The sequence below is a fragment of the Megascapheus bottae genome, chromosome 1, assembly GCF_031878675.1.
Source record: "Megascapheus bottae isolate mThoBot1 chromosome 1, mThoBot2.hap1, whole genome shotgun sequence".
NCBI lineage: Eukaryota > Metazoa > Chordata > Mammalia > Rodentia > Geomyidae > Megascapheus > Megascapheus bottae.
Window position 1 is genome coordinate 2,211,424 of NC_143509.1, and position 22,254 is coordinate 2,233,677.

At 54.5% G+C, this 22,254-nt stretch overlaps 2 protein-coding genes across 2 annotated transcripts; one reads left to right on the top strand and one right to left on the bottom strand.

Moving 5' to 3' along the window:
- The first annotated feature begins 60 nt into the window (after positions 1–60).
- Brme1 (break repair meiotic recombinase recruitment factor 1) lies at positions 61–15,616 on the top strand. Its single transcript, XM_090336165.1, has 9 exons — positions 61–297; positions 1,625–1,676; positions 5,440–5,590; positions 8,415–8,484; positions 8,832–8,939; positions 10,079–12,070; positions 13,654–13,748; positions 15,032–15,121; positions 15,326–15,616. Exons 2-9 carry the CDS (start codon positions 1,646–1,648, stop codon positions 15,450–15,452), a joined length of 2,664 nt encoding a protein of 887 aa, XP_090192291.1. The 5' UTR covers positions 61–297; positions 1,625–1,645; the 3' UTR covers positions 15,453–15,616.
- Positions 15,617–16,642: 1,026 nt separating this feature from the next.
- Positions 16,643–19,790, bottom strand: Nanos3 (nanos C2HC-type zinc finger 3). Its single transcript, XM_090336085.1, has 2 exons — positions 19,286–19,790; positions 16,643–16,754 (listed from the first exon to the last, which is right to left on the bottom strand). Exons 1-2 carry the CDS (start codon positions 19,761–19,763, stop codon positions 16,708–16,710), a joined length of 525 nt encoding a protein of 174 aa, XP_090192211.1. The 5' UTR covers positions 19,764–19,790; the 3' UTR covers positions 16,643–16,707.
- Between the last annotated feature and the right edge of the window lie 2,464 nt (positions 19,791–22,254).

Sequence of the window (22,254 nt, forward strand, 5' to 3'; positions counted from 1 at the left end):
TCCGCGGTCTCCCTCAGCTGGGTCGCCCCTCGTGCGGCTTCTGGAGGTCAAGTGCGGGTCTTCGCTCTTCCGTGACCTCCCAGGTTTTCACTGTGCGGAGCTGGGGACTCGGGGGTCCAGGCCGCAGCTCCGGGGTCTAGAGAAGACCCGCTTTGCCATTCTCCTCAAAAAAATGGGCGACGAGAGGCCCCAGACCGCCATGCAATTCACTTAAGCGGCTCGTTCCCTCCCTCACAGATCCGAGCCGACCTCGTTGCCACCCAGGACGGAGTGACTTCGAGGATCTCTGAGGTCGAGGTTGGTTGTGGCTTGTGTGACCCCATAACCTGAAGAAATTGTCCCCTGAAATATTCCTCCCCATCCAAGCACCCAGGTGGTCCCCGGAAGCCCGCAGGTGCCGTGGGTGCGTGCGTGAGTGAGTGCGCATGCGCGTGCGCGCCCGTCCTGGGCGTGAACTCAGGGCCTGAGCGCTGTCCTTGGGCTTTGTCAAGGCTAGGGCTCTACCACCTGAGCCACACTGCCACTTCCTGTTTTTATTTCTGAGGCTCGAGCTCAGGGCCTGAGAGTTCTGGCTGAGCTTTTTTGTTCAAGGCTGGAGCTCCGCTGCTTGAGTCACACGGCTCCACTTCATGCTTTTTGCTGATTGACTGGAGATAAGAGTCTCATAGGCTGCCCTACCGGTGTCAGTCTTCACCCTTGACCTCACATCTTAGCAGCCTGACCGGCTGGGAATGTAGCTTAGAGGTAGAGTGCTTGCCTAGCATGCATGAAGCCCTCGGTTTGATTTCTCAGTACTACAAACAGAAAAGGCTGGAAATGGCACTGTGGTCCAAGTGGTGGAGTCCTAGCCTTGAGCAAAAGAAGCTTGGGGACAGTGCCCAGGCTCTGAGTTCAAGCCTCAGGACTGGAGAAAAAATAATAATAAAACATCTTAGCCTGGGTAGCCAGGATTACAGACATGAGTCACCAGTGTCAGGTCCAGACGACCTTGTAGGGTCTTTGATAACAACTCAAAAGTTTTCATGTAGGCAGACACCAGAGGCTCATTCCTGTAATCCTAGCTACTCAGGAGGCTGAGATCTGAAGGTTGCAGTTCAAAGCCAGCTCAGTCAGGAAAGTCTATGAGACTCTATCTACAATAAACTACTCAGATAAAGCCAGAAGTGGCTCTGTGGCTCAAGGGGTAGAGTGCTAGCCTTGCGGAAAAGAAGCTCAGGGACAGTGCCCAGGCCCTGAGTTTAAGCCCTAGAACTAGCACCAGAGAAAGAAAGAAAAGTCTTCATCATGTGTGCGTCCCTGGAAAGGCCCCAGCCTCGAGGAGTGTCATTTGCTTTACTCCAGAGACAGGTGAGGTTGCCAAGATTTCCCATGGAGGCACCCCTGGGGCCCATGTGAATCTGACCCTGAGCATAAGATAGGCACCCCTATACCAGCCACCTGGAGGGGCCTTGAATTCCTACCAGGCCAAGACCCAAGGTGGCTGTGTCTTGTTGAGTGGCTGGCTGAGAATGGTATTGGTGGAGGAGGGGAGGGCTCAGTTCTCTACTGAGGATGCTGGGAAAAGAATGACACAGAGAAAGCCTGCTTGTGAGAAGGAGTGATTATTTTTTTTGTCTATTTTCAGACTTAACAAGAGGAACAGACTATGAGTAAGAGAAAGAAGCCTCAGATCTCAGGTATTTCATCCATTCAAGTTTTATTTATTTATTGCTTGGTTGGTTGCTTTTTCTGTTTTGTTTTTAGCACTGGTAACTAGGGCTTGAACTCAGGGCTTGGGTTCTATTCTTGAGTATTTTGTTTTGTTCTGTTTTGCTCAAAGCTGGTGTGCTCTGTCACTTGAGCCACAACTCTACTTCCAGATTTTGAAGGTTAATTGGAAATAAGAGTCTCACAGACTTTACCTCCCTGGGCAGGCTTTGAACTATCCATAGCTCTCAGGCTGCCAAGTAGCTAAGATTGCAGGTGTGAGCCACCAATGCCTGACCTACATTTATTTATTTATTTATTTATTTATCATACTGGGGATGGAACCCAGGCCCTTGGTATATACTAGGCAGGCACTTTTATCACTGAGTTACTTGTACACCCAACCCAGGCCCAAGTGCCTTTTTTTTTTTTTGGTCATGGGGCGTGAACTCTAGGCCTGGGCACTGTCCCTGAGCTCTTCAGCTCAAGGCTAGTGCTCTACCACTTAAGCCACAGTACCACTTCTGGTTTTCTGGCAGTTAACTGGAGATAAGAATCTCACAGACTTGGACTTTCATGCCTGGGTTGGCTTTGAACCTTAAACCTCCGATTTCAGCCTCCTAAATAGCTAGGATTACAGGTGTGAGCCACCTGTTCCAAGTACCTACTTTTTATTTTGTTGTTTTTGTTTGTTTTGTTTTTTTTAAGAGATCTAGAGTCAGAGGCCGGGAGTTTGGCCTAGTGGTACAGTGTTTGCCTAGCATGCATGAAGGCCCCGGGTTCGATTCCTCGGTACCACATACATAGAAAAAAAAGCTGGAAGTGGTGCTGAGGCTCAAGCGATAGAGCTCTAGCCTTGAAAAAGCCCAAGGACAGTGCTCAGGGCCTGAGCTCAAGCTCAGGACTGGCTAAATAAATAGATCTGGAGTCAGGACTGAGAATGTGGTGGCTTAGTGATCGAGCTAGCACACATGAAGCCCAAAGTTCAGTTCCTCAGTACCACACACACACACAAAAAAAACCCAGAAGTGGCTCTGTGGTTCCAGTGGTAGCCCCCAGCTCCTTAAAGAAATAAGGACCTAATTCAGGCCTGTAAAAAAATAATTAAAAAATCCAGAATTGATGAAGAGGAGTCTCCAATAAAAAGTCAGAGTTTTCCCAGCTTTCTCCCACTCTTAGGTGGAGGGCCCATAGCCTAGTGATGTGGCCCCCAGGTTTCATTGCAGCCACACCCAGAGATGACCCCTGCTTAAGATTTGATGTGTAGGCTGGGAATGTGGCTTAGTGGTAGAGTGCTTGCCTAGCATTCGTGAAGCCCTGGATTGGATTCCTCAATACCACATACACAGAAAAAGCTGGAAGTAGCACTGTGGCACAAGTGGTCGAGCGCTAGCCTTGAGAAAAAGAAGCTCAGGGACAGTACCTAGGCCCAGAGTTCAAACCCCAGGAGGTGTTGTAAGGCTGCTAGGGAGTAGCTGAAGGTGAGACTCTGGGATAAAAAAAAATCTGGGTTCATCTCACTTTGCTTGCTCATTTTGAGATACTTCATATGCTGCCTCAGTTTCATCCTTTGGAAAACTAGAAGTAGCAAATATAGGGTTTTTGTTTTTTTTTTTTTTGTTTTTTTTTTTTTGTTTTTTTTTTTGGTGCCAGTACTAGGGCTTGAATTCAGGACATAGATGCTGTCCCTTGCCTTTTTCTGCTCAAGTCTGACACTCTACCCCTTGAACCATAGCTCCATTTCCAGATTTATTTCTTTTAGGGTGCTTAATTGGTGTTAAAAAAAAATCTCACAGAAGGACCGGGAGTTTGGCCTATTGGTAGAGTGCTTGCCTAGCATGCACGAAGACCCGGGTTCAATTCCTCGGTACCACATACATAGAAAAAAGCCAGAAATGGTGCTGAAGCTCAAGTGGTAGAGCTCTTGCCTTGAGAAAGTCCAAGGACAGTGCTCAGGCCCTGAGCTCAAGCCCAGGACTGGCAAAAAAAAAAAAAAAGAAAAAGAAAACCCAAGGACAGTGCTCAGGCCCAGAGCTCAAGCCCCGGATTGGCAAAAACAAAAACAAACCTCACAGAAGCCTTCTGAATAGCTAGGATTACAGATGTAAGCCATCAGCACCCAGCAGAAACAGATTTCTTACAAATTAAAAACTATCTTTTTACCTAGGAAGTAATGAACTTACAATGTTCCTCCCTCCCCCCACCTTTTCCAAATAGAGAAAGAAACACCATTTGAACATGTTCAGTGTAGAGAGGAAAGAAGCACCCGGCTATGTGGACACAGGAAGGAGATAATTGGGGACTGCCAGGCCCACCCAAGATGGGTCACTTGGGACCTTTCTTGGTAGTGGACTCCCCAGTTTGCAGGATTCTATGTAGAAGGGTTGGGGCAGGAAGCTTCTGGAAGGTAGTGAAAGAAGCCGGTTCTTGCCCTGCATGCATGGCCTCTGACACTGAACACAAAGCTTAGCTTTATTTTATCTGAAATTAGACCCCAGGGGCAGATCATAGGAAGGAAATCAGAGTTTCTCTTCTGTTGGAAGATTTCACTTTTTATTTTGGTACAAATGTCTGTGGACTCAGCCAAGCTAGCTAGTGTTTGCAAATGAGTGGTCACAAACCAAGTCAACAGAGGTATATATTGTTTGGTCCTTCCTGGAAGCCCAGGAGTTGTGACAAATAATTACCAGAAACTGTGTGTGTGTGTGTGTGTGTGTGTGTGTGTGTGTGTGTGTGTGTGTGTGTGTGTGTGTGTTCGTGTGTTCATGTGTTCAGACTGGGGCTAGAACTTAGGGCCTAGTGCTCTCTTGGCTCTTTTCCCTCAAGTCTATCATTCTACGACTTGAACCACACCTTCATTTCCAGCTTTTTGCTGCTTATTTGAATGTAAGAGTTTTATGGAACTGGTTGCAGGTGTCTGGCTCATACCTGTAATCCTAGCTACTCAGGAGGCTGAGATCTGAGGATTCCCTTTCAAAGCCAACCAGATCAGGAGCATCTGTGAGACTTTCCCATCTCCAATTAACCACCAGGAAATGAGATATGGCTGTGGTTCAAAGTGGTAGAGAGCTAGCCTTGAGCAAGAGTTCAAGGCAGTGCCCAGGCCCTGAGTTCAAGCTTCACAAGTGACCCCCCCCAAAAAAAAATGGACTTTCTAGCCCAGGCTGGTTTTGAACCATGGCTAGTTGGGATTATAAGTGTGAGACAGGCACGCTGGCACCCAGCTCTTCAAAACATTTTTTTTTTTGTCGTTGGTGGGGCTTGAACTCTGGACCTGGGTGCTGTCTTTGAGCTCTTCAGCTCAAGGCTACCACTCTTCCACTTGAACCACAGTACCACTTCTGGTTTTCTGGTGGTTCATGGGAGATAAGAGTCTCATGTTCTTTAGTGCCTAGGCTGGCTTTGAACCTTGATCCTCAGATCTCAGCCTCCTGAGTAGCTAGGATTACAGATGTGAGCCAACGGTGCCTGGCTTCAAGATTGTTATTTTCAGTGAACTAACAAAAAACCAGTAGTGGAGCTTGGCTCAAGTGGTAAAATGCTAGCCTTGTGCAAAAAGCTCAAGGACAACAACAACTAAAAATGAAACAATGCCTTTGAGTGGCATGGTAGCCACCAAGCTTGGTGTCTCAACCCCCAGCTGTGGTTTTGTCCCCTGTCACATGGCAGGGGACAGAGTGGGCACCTTGCTGACTCAGAACAAGATGCCTCCTCCCTGTCCCCCATAATTCCTTCATCTTCCTCTTCTTCTAGAAGAGGAAACCCATCCCTTGAGACTCCCCAAGAGCCCCAGGCTGGGAGACTCCAGCCAGGAACTCCAGAGTTACAAACTGGACCATTTTTGTCATCCTGAAGTGTCAGAAAATGGCTCAGGACCTCCTGTCTCTGCAGAGCTGAGCTGTAGGTAGGTAACTTGGAACATTCCAGAAGGAAACCCCATTCCCAGCCACAGCATAGCGGCTGGTGGGAAAGGACATAGAGGGGAAACAGGCCAAGATGAGACCCCTGTGCCATGCTGCTCCCTGGGATGCCACCCCGGGGGAAAGGGGAAAGGGCCTGGACTCTCCCACTCCATCCTGAGGAAGGCTGGCACTTTAACCAAAGCAACAGTTCGTGGACTGGCTCAGGGTCACACTTCTTCTTCTTCTTTTTTTTTTTTTTTTTGGCCCCCTTCTCTTTCTGGCCCCGCTCGCTCCGGCCCAGCTCGCTCCGGCCCGCTCGCTCCAGCCCGGCTGGCTCCAGCTTGCTCTTGGCCCAGCTCGCTCTGGCCCCGCTCGCTCCAGCCCGGCTAGGCCCTCTTTCCAGCTCAGGCCCCGCTCGCTCCGGCCCCACTCGCTCCGGCCCCTTCTCGCTCTGGCCCCGCTCGCTCGCTCGCTCCCTCCCGCACGCTCCAGCCCGGCTCGCTCCCGCTCGCTCCAGCCCGGCTGGCTCCAGCTTGCTCTTGGCCCAGCTCGCTCTGGCCCCGCTCGCTCCAGCCCGGCTAGGCCCTCTTTCCAGCTCCGGCCCTGCTCGCTCCGGCCACCACTCGGTTGGGCTCCGCTTGCTTGCTTTCGCTCTCTGTCGCTTGTTGCAGTCTCGGTCTCGTCTCTGCCACTTCCGGCTTGGTTGTGTATGTGGGATACCGAGGAATCGAACCCGGGTCTTTGTGCATGCTAGGCAAGCACTTTAACCGCTAGGCCAAACTCCCGGGCCCACACTTCTTCTTCTTAAGCAAGAAGGAATCCCTGATGCTGGTGGCTTGTGAGACTAATAAGACAGGGTAAGCCCAGAACCCTTGGCTCATGCCTGTAATTCTAGCTACTCAGGAGGATCTGAGGGTTGCGGTTTGAAGCCAGCCTAGAAAGTCCATGAGACTCTTGCCTTCAGTTAAGCACCAAAAAGCTGGAAGTAGAACTGTGGCTCAAAGTGGTAGAACACTACACTTGAGCTTCTTTATGAAATTCAGGAACAGTACCCAAGTCCTGAATTCCAGCACCATGGCCAACCAAAACTAAATAGATAGATAAATAAATACATAAATGTGGGGGGAGTTTGGCCTAGTGGTAGAGTGCTTGCCTAGCATGCATGAAGACCCGGGTTCGATTCCTCAGTATCACATACATAGCAAAAAGCCGGAAGTGGTGCTGAGGCTCGAGTGGTAGAGCTCTAGCCTTGAGAAAGTCCAAGGACAGTGCTCAGGCCCTGAGCTCAAGCCCAGGACTGGCCAAAAAAAAAAAAATAAAATAAAATAAATGTGGGGGGCAGGGACAGGCCAGGCACAAGTGTAATCCCAGCTACTCAGGGTATCTGAGGATCACAGCTCAAAGCCAGCCTAGACAGGAAAGACCATGAGACTCTTAGCTCCAGTTTCACCACCATCAAGCCAGAAGTGGAGCTTGGCTCAAGTGTTGGAATGCCAGCCTTGAGAACAAAAGCTAAGGGAGTGTGCCCCCACCTTTCACACACAAAGCACGGGAGTCTGCATGGTTAAAGCCTGTGCAGGCGTCCCTCCATAAAAGTGTGCTTCAGTCCTATATGGAAGACATGGTGTAAGTAGATTTTTTTTTTTTGTCGTTGTGGGGCTTGAACTCAGGGCCTAGGTGCTTTCCCTGAGCCCCTTTGCTCAAGGTTAGTGATCTACCACTTTGAGCCACAGTTCCTCTTCCAGCTTTTGAGTGGTGCATTGGAGATGAGAATCTTACAGGGACTTTCCTGCGTGGCCTGACTTTACACCATGATCCTCAGATCTCAGCCTCCTGAGTAGCTGGGATTATAGGTTTGACACACAACTGCCCAGCTATCGAAGACTTTTATTTGGTGAGGAGATAGGGTTTGGGCCTTGAACTCTCGCTTAGCTTGCTTGCCCACTACTGCTTGAGCCTGCCTGGGTAGCAGGAGCATAGATAAAGAGACGTATCCCTTTAAACATCTGTAATTATTATTATTTTTTTCTAGTCCTAAGGCTTGAACTCAGGGCCTGGGTGCTGTCCCTGAGCTTTTTTGTGCTCAAGGCTAGGGATCTACCACTTGAGCCACAGCACCACTTTTGCTTTTTCTGAGTGGTTTATTGGAGATCAGAGTCTCACAGACTTTTCTACCTAGGCTGGCTTTGAACCTTGAATCTCTTGAGTAGCTAGGATGACAGGAGTGAGCCATGGACTCCCAGCTTGGTCGCTTCTTAGTCATGAAATCCTCTCTAGTGGCTATTTCAGAATATACAATGGTCATCAACCATAGCTCACTGTGCTAGATAAAGCCAGAAATTATATCCCCTAGGGGCTTAGGAGTGGGGCCGCATTGTGGTACCAACTTAGCCCGCAGGAGGCCCTGGTTTCCATCCAGGAAAGAAAAACATTCTTCTAGCCATCTGCATCCTGGCCTCTTTAAACATCCTGTCTCCATCTGGATGCCTGGGGACCAGGATTCTACTTTACCTCTCTGCAAGCCCTTTTCTTAGCTCCTATGTGTGAGAGACTCCATTTGCTTGCTCTGCTTAACTAACTTCACACGAGGCTCTCCAGTTCCCTCCATGTGGCTCCCATGACAGGATTGCATTCTTTTTCATGGCTGAGTAATACTCCACCACCATCTCATATCCACATCTGTGGCCTTGCCACAGCCCCATTTCCATCACTGGGAACCGCTGAGTGCCCCCTTTCTGGGGTCCTCCTTCCTGGCTCCTAGCATGTGAGGGGACAATCTGAGGGGACCTCACTCACTTCCCCTTGGCTTTGTCTTTCTCCACGAAGCTCTCCTGACGTGACTGTCTTTGGGCCACTGGAGCAACTGGAAAAGGAGCCTTATCTCCCTCCTTCCCAGGTGAGCTGGTTCCTGGTCTTGGATCCACAGGCAGCAGCTGTTCCTGGTCATGGGGTGCAGGGGAGGAAGCAGGGGAGGAAGCAGAGGAGGAGGAGAAGGAAGAGGAGAAGGAAGAAGAGAAAGAGGGAGAAGAAAAGATGGAACAGGGAGAGGAAGGAGGAGGAGGGGGAAATAGAGAGGGAGGGGGAAGGGGAAGTGGAAGAGGAGGGAAGGAAGAAAAAGAGAAGGAGCTGGGGAAGGAGAAAGTGGAGGAGAGTGTGGGAGGATGGGCTAGAGAAGCTTCATGCACAGCCTCACCCTCCCTGTATCTTTATGGCTTCTGTTCTTGCTGCATTGACTTCCCACAGTGTTCGGTCAGGAGATTTGTCCCCCAGTTTGCCAGAGCCAGGAAGACAGTAGCCAGAAATGTGGAGGCCAAGGTTTCTCCCCCCAGCAAGTGCAGGCTGGGTTGGCTGGTAAGAGGCAGGAGCTGGGGGTTGGGCCAGATGGGGGGGGAAGAAGGGGGGTTATCCTTCCTCAGTCTGGGCCTTCTGTCTCTAGCTTTTCCTGCCCCCCCCCCAGATGTGTGCAGCTGGCAGCAGGCCCACAGGTCTGTGAGGTCTATCAGAATAGCTGGGCCTGTAGCACCACTCACCCCAAGTCCTACGTCAGATTCTCTCTCCCTTGCCACTGGGAATTTGGGGGTCTTCATGTCTCTCACAACATACAACCGTGGAGAAGGTAGATAGTGGAGATTTTGCAGCAACTGTGCTAGGACCTAGCCCTAACCAGAAACACTCCAGAGACCCTGGAGCAGCTGAAGCTGGCTGGCAGAGGGCTCTCTCCCATGTGCCTGACCTGGGTTCCTGCCACAGTACTGCAAATAGACAAATGAAGAAGAAAGATTGCACGGGTAGCATTCAGACAAACGGTGGCTGGGTATTGGAGGGGTTGTACGGCATGGGGGGGGGGGAGCAGCTCAAAGCTGAGCTTAAGAGTGGCAAATGTGACAGGCCTATGAATTAGAACTCAGCCTGGGCTGTAGAGTGAGAGCCTGTCACAGCAAATAAATGAGACCCAGGCACTGGTGGTTTGTGCCTGTAATCCTAGCTACTCAGGAGGCTAAGATCTGAGGATCTTAATTCAAAGCCAGACTAAGCAGGAAAGTCCATGAGACTTAATCTCCAGTGAACCACCAAAAAGCTAGAAGTGGGGCTGTGTTTCAAATGTTAGAGCACCAGTCTATGCGAACAAAACAAAACAAAACACCAAAAATAAAAAAAAATAAAAAAACTAAGGGATAGCACCCAGGCTCTGAGTTCAAACCCCAAAACTGTCACACGTAAGAACAAAAGAAACCTTTTCCTGTCTGTCTGTGAGGCTTGAACCCAAGGTCTGGGCATGGTCCCTGAGCTCTTCAGCTCAAGGCTAACTACCACTTTGAGCCATGGCTCCATTTCTGGTTTTTGGTGGTTAAGTGGAGACATGAATCTCACAGCCTTTCCTGCCCAGGCTGGCTTTGAACTGAGATCCTCAGGCCTCAGCCTCCTGAGTAGCTAGGTTTACAGGCATGAGCCACAGGCTTCTGACCCCAGACTTCTTTTCCTTCCTACAGAAAACCCTGCCAAAGCCAGGTTCCCAGCCAGCTGGCACCCAGCTGTTAGGAGAGCCCCCAGAGCTCCATCTCCAGCAGGCTGGGGGCCCAGGGCAGCAGACACAGGCAGAAGACCTCTGCTCTGAGCAGTCTGGCCAGCAGCCCATGATCCCTGTGCCTGGCAGTGACGATTTTCTGCCGGACATCTGTCCCCGCGTCGGGCTGGGGCCATGGGACCTGGAGAAGGCCAGCTTGCATCCCTTGTCAGAACCAGAGAGCAACCACATGCGTGAGACACAGAGGCCTCAAGTTCCAGGTGATGAAGAGCAGAATGAGCATCTGCCAGGCAGGGATGATGAAGAGGAGGGACTGGAAGGAGGAGTCCCCCAAGATGGAGCTGAAGCTGGGCCCCCCGGGGTGGAGCAGGAAGCAGGTGACATCCGGGGCTCTCCAGTGGTATCCACGCCTGTCCTGGGCTCTGCTCCAGGGCTGCGCCCTCCCCCACCACACACAGAGACCCCATTGATGGCCCAGGGCCTCCCCAAGCCTTGGCAGGGACACAGCGAGACTGGGGGAGAAACGGATCAGAGCTGCGCCCTGGCGTCTTCTACTCTGGAGACCCTGCTCATCACAAGACTGAGCCCAGACCCAGGAGCACTGGAACTGGGGACTCCACAGGAGGCCGGGCCTCCTGCCTCTCCTGACACTCAGGCCCCTGACCCAGACATCAGCTGGGCCCTGCTGGGCAGCATGCCTCTGCCTGAGGAGGCCATGGGAGGCAGAGGGTTTCCTGAGGAGGCCACGGGAGGTGGAGGGTTTCCTGAGGAGGCCACGGGAGGTGAGGGATTTCTTACAGAGGCCACAGGAGGTGGAGGGTTTCCTGAGGAGGCCACGGGAGGTGGAGGGTTTCCTATAGAGGCCACGGGAGGTGAGGGATTTCTTACAGAGGCCACGGGAGGTGGAGGGTTTCCTATAGAGGCCACGGGAGGTGAGGGATTTCTTACAGAGGCCACGGGAGATAGAGGGTTTCCTATAGAGGCCACGGGAGGTGAGGGATTTCTTACAGAGGCCACGGGAGGTGGAGGGTTTCCTGAGGAGGCCACGGGAGGTGGAGGGTTTCCTATAGAGGCCACGGGAGGTGAGGGATTTCTTACAGAGGCCACGGGAGGTGGAGGGTTTCCTGAGGAGGCCACGGGAGGTGGAGGGTTTCCTATAGAGGCCACGGGAGGTGAGGGATTTCTTACAGAGGCCACGGGAGGTGGAGGGTTTCCTGAGGAGGCCACGGGAGGTGGAGGGTTTCCTATAGAGGCCACGGGAGGTGAGGGATTTCTTACAGAGGCCACGGGAGATAGAGGGTTTCCTATAGAGGCCACGGGAGGTGAGGGATTTCTTACAGAGGCCACAGGAGGTGGAGGGTTTCCTACAGAGGCCATGGGAGGTGAGGGATTTCCTACAGAGGCCATGGGAGGCGGAGGGTTTCCTGAGGAGGCCACGGGAGGTGGAGGGTTTCCTACAGAGGCCATGGGAGGTGGAGGGTTTCCTGAGGAGGCCACGGGAGGCGGAGGGGAGGCAGAGATGGAAGAGCAGCCCAGCGAGGCCTCAGTCCTGGGGAACCCGGAGCCCACAGTGGGTCCTGGGGATCCTGGCCTTGTAATCCTGGAAGTAGATCCAGGGGTGGTGGATGCACTGTCTGCACTGGCACAGCCTGTACCCAGAGAGCCACTCAAGTCATCCAGCCAGCACCAACAAGATCTCGGGGAGCTCCATCTGTCCCCCAAAATCTCCAGCCTGCTGGATGAGACAGACACAGCAGATGGCCCTCTGCAGGAGACCACAGCCTGCCCGGGTGGCACAGACGCCCCCACGGACCAGCCAGAGCCATCCCAACTCTCTCAGGGCTCTGCAAGCCAGGCCTCGTGGCCAGAATCCCCAACCATGGAACTGGACTTCCTGCTGGACAGTCAGATCCAGGACGCCCTGGATGCCAATGATGTGGAACTCCCAGCTGGGCAGGCAAGTGCTTGTTTGTGCCCCTAGGTGGCCCGTGGTGAGGGAAGGTGGGTTTGTGACATCCAGGATGGAGGTTGGTTGTGTGTGTGTGTTGCTGGGGGACCCGGGGCCTGGCAAGAGTTCTGGAGCTGAGCTGAGCTGCACACAGCCCAACCTGCAGTCCCCAGTCCCGTCAGAAGGAGCCAGGTTACCTGATCAGTGGCCATGGGAAGACTGGAGAAGCTTCTGGGATGTGGGGTCAGGTGGAGTCGGCCACCCCCAAAAGGAGTCTAGCAGGGAGAGGAGCCTATGAACAGATGGCCTGGGACCTTTGAGAGTCCAAGGGAGCAGGACCAGGGGGTGTGGCTCCGTGGTGGGGGCGTGGCCTATTGGCCAGAGCTTGTCAGGAGTCTCCCAACCCCCAAGCAGATTCCCATGGGAAGGACAAAGCTGGCCCTGGTCAGGAAGGTAGACAGGAGGGGACATGTGGGATGAGCAGAGATAGACCAAAACACCAGCACCAAGGCCTCCTGCCGACCTCATGGTGGCAGTGAGTGTCAGAAACCTAGGTCTTCTGCCATGTTTAATGCCAATGGTTTAGCGATTACAAACCTGGTCCAGGGCTGGGTAGATAGTGATTTTGTGCGGTTTTGTGGGGTGTGGTTCTGTGGGGCTTGTGGAGGAGGGGGGCTCCATAACAGAGCACATGTAGCTGCGGGAAACCCTGGGTTCCATCCCCAGCACTGAGTAGCTCCGGTGACAGGCAGGAACCACCAGCCTTCAAATTGCAGTGTGTGTGTGTATGTGTATGTGTGTGTGTGTTTCTATGTGTGTGTCTTTTGTCATGGTGATAATGAATGCATGACAGCCTGATATAAACGATTTGGAGGGAGAAAGCGTGCTTGTTGGTTCCGTTTCAGAGGCTTTGCCTGTGGTTGGTTAGCGCCACTGCTGTGGGCCTGAGATGAGATCAAGGTGGGGAGCAGTGGGGAGCTTAACTTTCTCTTATCATGGCAGCCAGGAAACAGAAAATGCTGTGGTGGGAGAGAAGGAGTAAAAGTGTTTGGGAATAACAGATACCATTCAAAGGCCACCAAGACTTGCTCCAATTGACAAAGGCCACACCCACAGTGGCCCATCTCCTCCAACCAGAATCTGCCACATCCCCAGCATTCTTCCACCACCAAAGGCCCGGCCTACAGTGCCTTGCCTCCTCCAATCAGAAAACACCACACCCCCAGCAATGTTCCCCCAACCAGAAAAGGCCACACCCACATTGACAATGCCTTTTAAACAGTTCATGAACTGGTTAATCCATTCATGGCATCAATCCACGTGAGCCAATCGCCTGTCAATAACCCACCAAGTGGGGACCAAGCCAATGACATAGGAGCCCTGAGGCACAAACAATCCATATCTAAATGACAACAGAAGAATGTCACAAAACACCACCATGGACATCTTGATCACCCTATTTGTAAACTTCCCCCTAGTGGGAAACAGTGGTTCCTCCATGGTGGGAGACCCACTTCAGGGGGTCTTCTTGAAAGAACTTCCATGTCCACTGCTGCAGGCTGGCTCCTTTATCTACTGCGCTCTCCTCCCAGGGTTTTCCTGCCGGGACAGCAGCAGGCCTCCCGGGGCCTGGCCCCAGTCCCTGTGCCACCCTCGGAGACCCAGTAACAACAGAGGCTCAGCCAAGGTAAGCCTGAGCACTGTCTTTGAACTTTCTCAAGGCTAGAGCTCTACCACTTGAGCCTCAGCACCACTTCCAGCTTTTTTCTATATGTGGTACCAAGGAATCAAACCCGGGTCTTCGTGCATGCTAGGCAAGCACTTTAACTACTAGGCCACACTCCCGGCCCCTACTTGTGGCTTTTTCTGTGTATGTGTTACCAAGGAATTGAACCCAGAGCTTTGTGCATGCTAGGTTAGCACTGTTCCACTAGGCCAATCTCCCGGCCTGGAGCCCTGTTTCTCATCGTGGCTCTTTGAACATGGAGAACTGGCTACCAGCAATGAGCCAAAGCAGCCTCTGTTCCTGTGAGCCCTGATCTGTGGGGTCTCTAACTCCTTGTGTTTCTTGGGAAGAGGGGTTCCCCGTGGGGCAGGAAGGGAGAGATGGGCAAGAAGTTACAGACCCAGCAGGGCTTTTCAGGGCTTCCAAGACCCTTACCACCAGCTCCTCCTAGGTCGTGTGTGTGTGTGTGTGTGTGTGTGTGTGTGTGTGTGTATACACACGTGCACGTGTGTGAAATACCCTTTCCCCTGCCACCCCAGGTCCATACCCCTCCCAAGCTCAACAATGGCAGAGGACAGGTTCAGTGTGTGCAGCCATAGAGGAGGGTCACTGCCCCCCCACACCATCTCCTTTCCCTCTCCACTCCTCTCCATCATCTGCCCTGGCACAGCTTGGACTGGGCTGAGGGAGGACGGTGAAGTGGCTGGTCTGAGGTCCATACAGGGAAGGCTCTGACCTTTGTGCCGGCCCAGCTGCTGTGCCCACGGGAGCCAGCCAGGCTCACTCCACATGGAGATGCAGGGGTGCCTGCACCCACACTAGAGCAGCCTCTAACCCAGCAGGACCCTCGACAGCCCTCCTGACCGCCCCGATCCATCCTACCCCACCCCAACCCTAAGTCTGCCCCTCACCCCCATCCAACACTAACAGTAATCTTAAGCCTGGCCTCCCCCTAATTCCTCATTCTAAACCCAGCCTCTTTCTGTCTCCCAAAGCCCAACCGAATCTCCAAGTAATTCCACCCCACTCCTGACCTTAGCCCTAACCAACCCTGCCCTGCCCTACCCCGGATGCTACAGCCCCTTAAAACTAGCCTTACCGTACCTTCACCTACCTGTACCCTAACTTACGTGTAACCCCTAACCTAACGCTCTTCCTATCACCCCACATCTCAGCTCCCTTTCCTTAGTGCCGGGTGTCTGTGTGTGTGCGTGTGTGTACAACAGTGACTTCATTTCTCCCAGGCCAGTGGGGGGACCCCAGGTCCCCGAGACCCTGATGGAAGATGCCACAGACACCGTGCGTGGCCTCGTTGTGGAACTCTCCAACCTCAAGTAAGAGGGGCGTGGCCGTGGGGCTTGGGTAGGTAGCCTTGGGGGTGGCCATTGGGACATAAGGAGAAACTGAGGCCAGAACTACCCCACACCATTCTCTCCCCTCCCCCACTCAACCTCACGGGGTCTAGTTGGGCTGGAGGGGGAGGGGCTGAACACAGGAGGGTTTGGGGGGGGTTCCACTGTGTTCCTTTCCCCACACAGCAGATTGATAATGAGCACTCACAGAGACCTTGAAGCCTGCAAGCGCCTCAGCCTTCGCAAGGGAAAGACACCCCACAAGGGACCTGGCGGCCTCCCCTGCGGACAGCAGGCCTGGGGGACGCTGTAGGTTACCCACCCCGGCTTGCCCACCTGGCCTCTGTCCGGAAGTTTCCAGGCCAGAGCACCCAGCCTCTGAAATCCCCTGTTGAGTAGACAGGAAGACAGTGTCAGGTTCCTGAACCCACGCCATGTCTAGTGTCGTGGTTCTCACACACACTTGTGCGCACGCGCACACACACAATACTCATCTGGATTTGAAAGTTGGTGTTGGAATTTGTTCCTCCCCTGGGAAAGACCCCTCACTTCTTGCCTTCTGCTTGCATTTCTCGTGTCAGGGAAGGGATAATAAAGGCCAGCACTCCTGACTGGCAGCCATCACCACGGAGGCATTTCCGGTCCTCCACCCGCCGCCTTCCTCTTGTGATGGCTGAGTTTTGAACTGGGGCCGGGTGCTTGTTCATTGAGCTTTCACTGCTCCGGGCTGGTGCTCTCCCACTTGAGCCACAGCTTCACTTCCAGCTTTTTGCTGGTTCCTTGGGAGAGAAATCTCAGGGACTTCGCTGCCCAGGCTGGCTTTGATCCCCAGATCCCAGCCTCCAGAGTGGCTGGGATTCCAGGCTGAGCCACCAACACCTGGCTTCCTGGAATTTAACCTCTGCTCAACATTTCTTCCTGGCCTGGAGCAACGGAGCCAGTGGCCAGCTCCGGTCTTCACTGCCCTAGGTCACCACCTGGGAGTCACTCTAGCCCGCAGGGCGCCCCCCCCAATGTCCTGGTGTCTGCCCACTCCTGAGCTCCATAGCTCACTGCTGTGTCACCAGCTCAGCCCAGACCCTAAGCCTCTTCCCTTCCTCCTAGCTGGCTCCCTCCCCTGTGCCAGGAACCCCCAAGTGTTCCCCAATACCAGATCCCTCTCTCCCTCCTGCTACTGGGAAGAAAAGGGGTCTGGCCCGCAAGATGTGCCTTCCTGCCCCCGCTGAGGGTGGAATGTCTCCTTAGCGTCCCGGCCCTCCCACCCACCCCGTCACCCCGTTTTTCATGTCAGTATTCATGGGACAGATGGGAAAGGCCAAAGGGACCCGAGTTCAGGGGTGAGGGGTGGGAAGCCTGGAGAGAGCCCCCCCCCCCGCCCCTCCACTTTATCCCCAGGCCAGGCCTCCTGGGAGCTCGATCCACTCGTGAACTTTATTGGGTGGGGTGGGGGTGCCGGCGCCGCGGTCCCCGGCGGCCAGGGGCGGTCCTGTAACCGGGGCGCAGGGGTCGGTCCTCCGAGGTGCTCGGCCAGCGGGTCGGGCTCCTGGGATCACGAGCGGAGCCGGGGATCAGGGCGAGGCCGACGGTCCCGCAGCCTTCCCGGAGCCTTTGGAACCTGTGGGTGGAAGCGGAAGGCGGGGGAGGGGAGCTCGGTCATCCCGGGGGGTCCCGCACCCCTCCCGCGGACGTGGAGAGGAGTCCTGGGGCGCCCCGGAGGACCGAGCGAGGGGGGGGAGGGGGACCCGGCGCGGGACAGGGCCTCCTGCACGCCTTTCCCCTCCGAGATGCTAAAGTGGCCAGACGGATTTCACTCCCGAACCCCAGGGAGTCCGGGATCCGGGCTGGGGCTGGGCAGAGGTTGGTGATGCGGGATGCTGGCGGCGGGGGCGTGGCCACCGCTGGGGGCGTGGCCAGGCAGCAGCCCTAGCGTCCACCTAACAGGCCCATCAATCCCTAAGTCACAAAAACCCCTTTGTGTGCTTGAAAACGGCTTCCTAAGCCGGGCGCAGTGCCTCACACCTGTAATCCCAGCTACTCAGGAGGCTGAGACCCGAGGATCAAAGCCAGCCTGGACAGGAAAATCTGTGCAACTGTATCTCCAGTTAACCACCAAAAAGCAGAAAGGGGAGCCGTGGTTCGAGTGGTAGAACACCAGGCTTGAGCACACACCTGTTTGTGCACACACAATGCTTCAAGAAAAAAAAAAAGTGAAAGGCTCAGCTAGAAGCAAGTTCAAGGGGGGTAGAATAGTTGGTACGGCTGAACTACTCTATATGTGAAAACAGAACAATGAAACCTGGTTTTGTGTGTGTGTGTGTGTGTGTGTGTGTGTGTGTGTGTGTGTGTGTGTGTGTGTGTGTGTTTGCCAGTCCTGGGCTTGAGCTCAGGGCCTGAGCCCTGTCCTTGGATTTTCTCAAGGCTGGAGCTCTACCACTTGAGCCTCAGCACCACTTCCGGCTTTTTTCTATGTATGTGGTACCGAGGAATGGAACCCGGGTCTTCATGCATGCTAGGCAAGCACGCTACCACTAGGCCAAACTCCTGCCCCCCCTTTTTTTGGGGGGCTCTGGGCCTGGGCGCTGTCCCTGAGTTCTTCAACTCAAGCTTAACGCCCTACCCCTTTTCACAGAGCCACTTCTGGACTTTTTTTTTTTTTAAGAACAAAGGAGAGAGGATGAGAGAGAGACAAGGTGGGTTTGATGGAATACATTTTATGTTGTGAAGTGTCAGATGAAACCACTCTTGCAGAAAAAAAATGACAAGTTAAAAAAAAAATGCAGGGCCAGGAGTGTGGCCTAGGGCTAGAGTGCTTGCTTAGCATACACGAAGCCCAAGGTTTGATTCTTTGGTACCACATACACAGAAAAAGCTGGAAGTAGTGCTGTGAATCAAGTGGTAGAGCTCTAACCTTTAACAAAAAGTGCTCAAGAACAGTGCCTGGGCCCTGAGTTCAAGCCCCAGGACAGGCAAAAAAAATATTTTTTTCAGAAAAATGTAGGTGGGGGGCCCAGACAGCTGGGTCAGGATGTCTCTCCAGAGATCCTGTGACACCAGAGGTGCAGGAAAGCCTGGGGCAAAAGGCAAGTTAGCTGTGACCCAGCTTTGAAGGAGGACTGTGGTCTAAGGCCAGCCCCCCGGCAAAACATGAGATCCCCAGCTTACCTGAAAAACAACTAAAGCAAAAACAGGGTGGAGGCCAAGGGTCAAGCTGTAGAAGACTGGGCCTGCCCTAGCAAGAGTGCAGCCCTGAGCTCAAACCCACAAAAAAGACAAGGAAGCGCAGACCCCTGGGAGACCCAGAACCTGGAGATAAGCTTTGATGAGTCACTGCGCACCCTCACCTTCTGAGGGAAGACAAGGCTCTGGGCCCTGCTGTACCCCAAAACTTGGGCTTGGCAGCTGCCCTAAGTTATAGCTACACTGAGACAATTTGCAGTGTTCAGCTGGGAGAGGGTCTCCCCTGGGTTCCTCTCCTTAAAGGACCGTGGGGTCTTCTCAGCTCTAGGGCCCTGAAACTACTCCCTCCCCAGGGGCTAAGCCCACTCACCCCTTCCATGCACTTGTAAAGCCTAAATCTCAACTCTCCTCTCACCTCAAACCCCCCCCCCTTAGGGGAAAAAAAAGACCCTCTACAATTCAGCTGCATTCCTAGCCCCCCACAAGGACTTACAGACCCCTCTGTGCTGAACTCTGCCCCGCCCCAGCATACCCACACCCAACCAACACACACTGGACTCCAGTTCAATCCCAGACCAAGGCCTGGACCCCACTTCCCAGCCGTTTCCTGGGCTTCCAGATCACCTCCTCTAGTCTCCCCTTGGAGACTCCGCAACCTGGATCAGGTGTTTTCACCCCTCCGTGACCATTCACCACCATCCAGACTTACACAACTTCTCACCATCACAACCCCAAGCCATCCCGATGACCTCCCAAGCCATCCCGACCCCAGGCATGGAGAATGAGCCCCCCGCTCCCGCCCCAGCAGGCCCAGGTAGGGAGAATGACCTGCCCAAGATTACCCAGCAAATTCTGGCTCTAGCTCCCGGTCCCTTCTACACTGCAGTCCCAAGGTTCACCGAAGAGAGCCTCCTCCATCAGCGGAAAGCGGGGCTGACACCCCCCCTCCACACCCAGTCCCCTGGACACCTGTAGCCGGTCCTTCTCCTCCTCCTCCTCCACGGCGATGGCCGGCATCCAGAGCCTTGCCCTTGTCGGGCCGGGCCAGCTTCTTGCCAGCCGAGTTGCGGGTGGTATAGCTGTAGACGGAGGTGTAGCCTTGGCCGGTGAGCGGGCAGAAGCGCCGGGTGTGGGCATGGTCCTGTGTAGCGCCACACTGGGGGCACACGTAGTCCCGCAGGATGGGGCACAGCACCCTGCCGGCCTCGTCCTTCAGCACGTGAGACTGGTAGATGGCCCGCGACTCCCCGTTATGTTTGCAGAAGGAACACAGGCGATCGGGAGCCGGCGAGGAGCCCCCGTGGGGTTTCTGGCTCTCAGGGGTGGATGTCGGTGCCGCCTTGGGCTGGGCTTCATCCAGCCTGACCTCTGGCTCTTCTCCTCCACGCAGGGTCCCAACCAGACTTGCCAAACCCAGGTAATCGGTCCACAAGTTAAAAGTCCCCATGGCTGGGCCAAGTGTGCCAGGCAGAGGGAGGTTAGACAGAGCAGTAAACCTTGACTGGCTCCAAGCTCTCTCCCCGGGAGCCTGGGATTCTGCCTGGGGGCGCCCTCCTTCCCCTCTGAGGGGCAGGGGTGTGAGGGGGGCGGAGCAGGCTGTGGGAGGTAACTTCTAGGCACCCGGCTCCTCACACCTGCCCAGGGGGGGGTACGTGGTGTCTGGATGCGGGAGCCAGAGAACACAGGCTGCAGGAGGTTCCCAGAACTGAGAACCACTTAACCCCCTCACCTCCTCTCCTGGGGAGAGGCTCCCCCCACTTACCCACAGTGAGGGTCGCTGGGAGGCTGGGCTAAGTCGGCCTGAGAGTCTCTGAGCTTTGCTGGGATCGGGAATCTCGTGGGGCCTGGGGGGTGTGAGGGAGGGAGGGAAAGAGTGGCCTTGTCCCAGCTATCTGTAGGGAGTTCAAAAGCCTTAGACCACCCCCAAATTCGAGCCTCCCCTCAGGGAACTTCACACCAAGTGTAAGAGAGAAGCAAGAATTCACCTGCACGAGGGGTTATTCAGGAAAACCATGCAAAGCCCTCCTCCTCCTCCTCCTCCTCCTCCTCCTCCTCACCCCCTTACACTGAACCCAGAGGTCGGGGGAGGGAGCCTGGACTGCAGGGGAGGGTGGGGGGCACCCCTAAAACTTGTCAGCCCTTTGCCCTCCAGAATGAAATGTCAGATTGGGGTCTGGAGGGTGGGTGGGGTCTGGAGTTACTCAGGTGCCCTGATGGGCAGGGGAGGGGCGAGCAGACATACTGGGTGGTGGGAGTGGGGGGGGGAGAAAACTGAATGAAGACCTGGACTTCCGGAACTGAGCTGAGCTGAACCTCGGGTCAGCTGTCTGTCCATCCATCCGTTCCGTGATCTCTAATCATCTCCATCCACTCCAGCCCCGCATCACCTCTCCACTCACTCATCACCCACCCCTTCTTCCGCTCACTCCCTCACCCACTCCTCTGGGGAGGGTTAGCTATGGGGAAACAGTGCTCGCAGTGATCCCTCCCCTACTTCCTTCCCGGGAGACACCCAGAAACTCTGTCTCCTCCCTGTGGCCTTCCCTGGCCCCTGCTTGGGCCTCCAGGGGATAATAGCAGGTCAGCTCGTCCTTAGGACTTCCTCCTAGGGGCAGAAACTCTCAGGGCCACTTCTGACCAGGCTGTGACACCTGTCCCGTGGAACCCCTGGCGTCCTGGGCCAGGCCTTGGCACCACAGCCCTTACTTTGAGCCTCATGCATTGTGCCTTGTACATGCAGTTAAGTCCATGGGGTGGGGACCAGGGCCCCCCTCTCCCACACCACCTCCCCGGCTCTGCCGCCTTCCCTGTCAGCCCCTCCCATGCTCCCTAAGGCCTTGAAAACTGCCAATCTGCTCCAGAGCCAGGCTATCCTTTATTGTTCCTCTTTCCTTTTTCTCCTCCTCCTCCTTCTTTTGTGCCAGTCCTGGGGCTTCAATTCACAGCCTGGATGCTGTCTCTCCCCCCTTCACCCCCTCCAAGGCTTGTAGCCCTCTACCACCTGAGCCATGGCTCCACTTCCGGTTCCTTGCTGGTGAATTGGAGGTAAGAGTCTTGGTGGTCAGTCTGCTTCCTGTGGCCTGGAGATTTGATCCTCCGCTCGCAACCTCCTGAGATTCCAGGTGGGAGTAGCGAGGGCTCGGCGGTCACCTTCGTGTGTGGGTCTTCATTGACTACTTGGGTAGAGACACCAAGAGCCCCTGGGCACCTCCATCCACTCATGCACCTGTCAGCCAGCCAGCATCCACCCATCACCTATACCTCACCCACCCATTCAGCCCCCCCCAGATTGATTCCCCAGCTCCATGCCCAGCCTGCTGAAGCTCCGGACACCAGTGCTCCTCCACAAGAGCCGAGTGGCTGGGGTCAGGCTTTGAACTGCTAGAGATCCTTTGGATAAGGTTGGGGGAGTCTGGGGTGCCCCCCCCCATGGGTCTCCCCTCTCCCTTGGGCAGTGAATGTTGCTGCCACAATGACATTCACCCCTCGGTGGGTCTGGCATCCCAATCCTCACAACCCACCGACAACAATGAATGTTGATTGTGACCTTCAGAGCAGCCGAAGCGGGGGTGTCAGGGGGGAAAGGGGGGAAACGTTCCTAGATTCACAGGATGGGGATCAGGCCCCCGAGGGGTGGCAGTTCCGAGTCTCCGGGTACACTCAACAGTCGATGGTTTGTCTGAACTGCCCAAACTCACCGACAGGTTGAATGTTCCCCGAAACTCTGTTATTAAATTCTCAGAGACCTGGAGTGGGGGGGGGAGACCTGAAGCCTTCTATATTGCTAGAAGAATGAAAGAAGGGTCAAGGGTCATCCCCAGCCCGCCCCCCACCCAGGAGTAGGATTTCCTCCCATTTGTCAGTCTGGGAGCCTGAGGCCAGAGGGCAACAGAAGGGACGAGGGAGGGAGGGGGGAGGCTCAGCCCCCCAGGCCTGGT

What these genes read in the sequence shown, in the direction of transcription:
- Nanos3 (XM_090336085.1), bottom strand. Translation starts at nt 19,763, where the DNA reads ATGGGGACTTTTAACTTGTGGACCGATTACCTGGGTTTGGCAAGTCTG. An exon ending in AGGAGAAGGACCGGCTACAG is followed by an intron (nt 16,755 to 19,285) that starts GTGTCCAGGGGA and finishes TTCCACCCACAG; the next exon opens with GTTCCAAAGGCTCCGGGAAG.
- Brme1 (XM_090336165.1), top strand. Translation starts at nt 1,646, where the DNA reads ATGAGTAAGAGAAAGAAGCCTCAGATCTCAG. An exon ending in CTTATCTCCCTCCTTCCCAG is followed by an intron (nt 8,485 to 8,831) that starts GTGAGCTGGTTC and finishes GACTTCCCACAG; the next exon opens with TGTTCGGTCAGGAGATTTGT. An exon ending in ACAACAGAGGCTCAGCCAAG is followed by an intron (nt 13,749 to 15,031) that starts GTAAGCCTGAGC and finishes CATTTCTCCCAG; the next exon opens with GCCAGTGGGGGGACCCCAGG.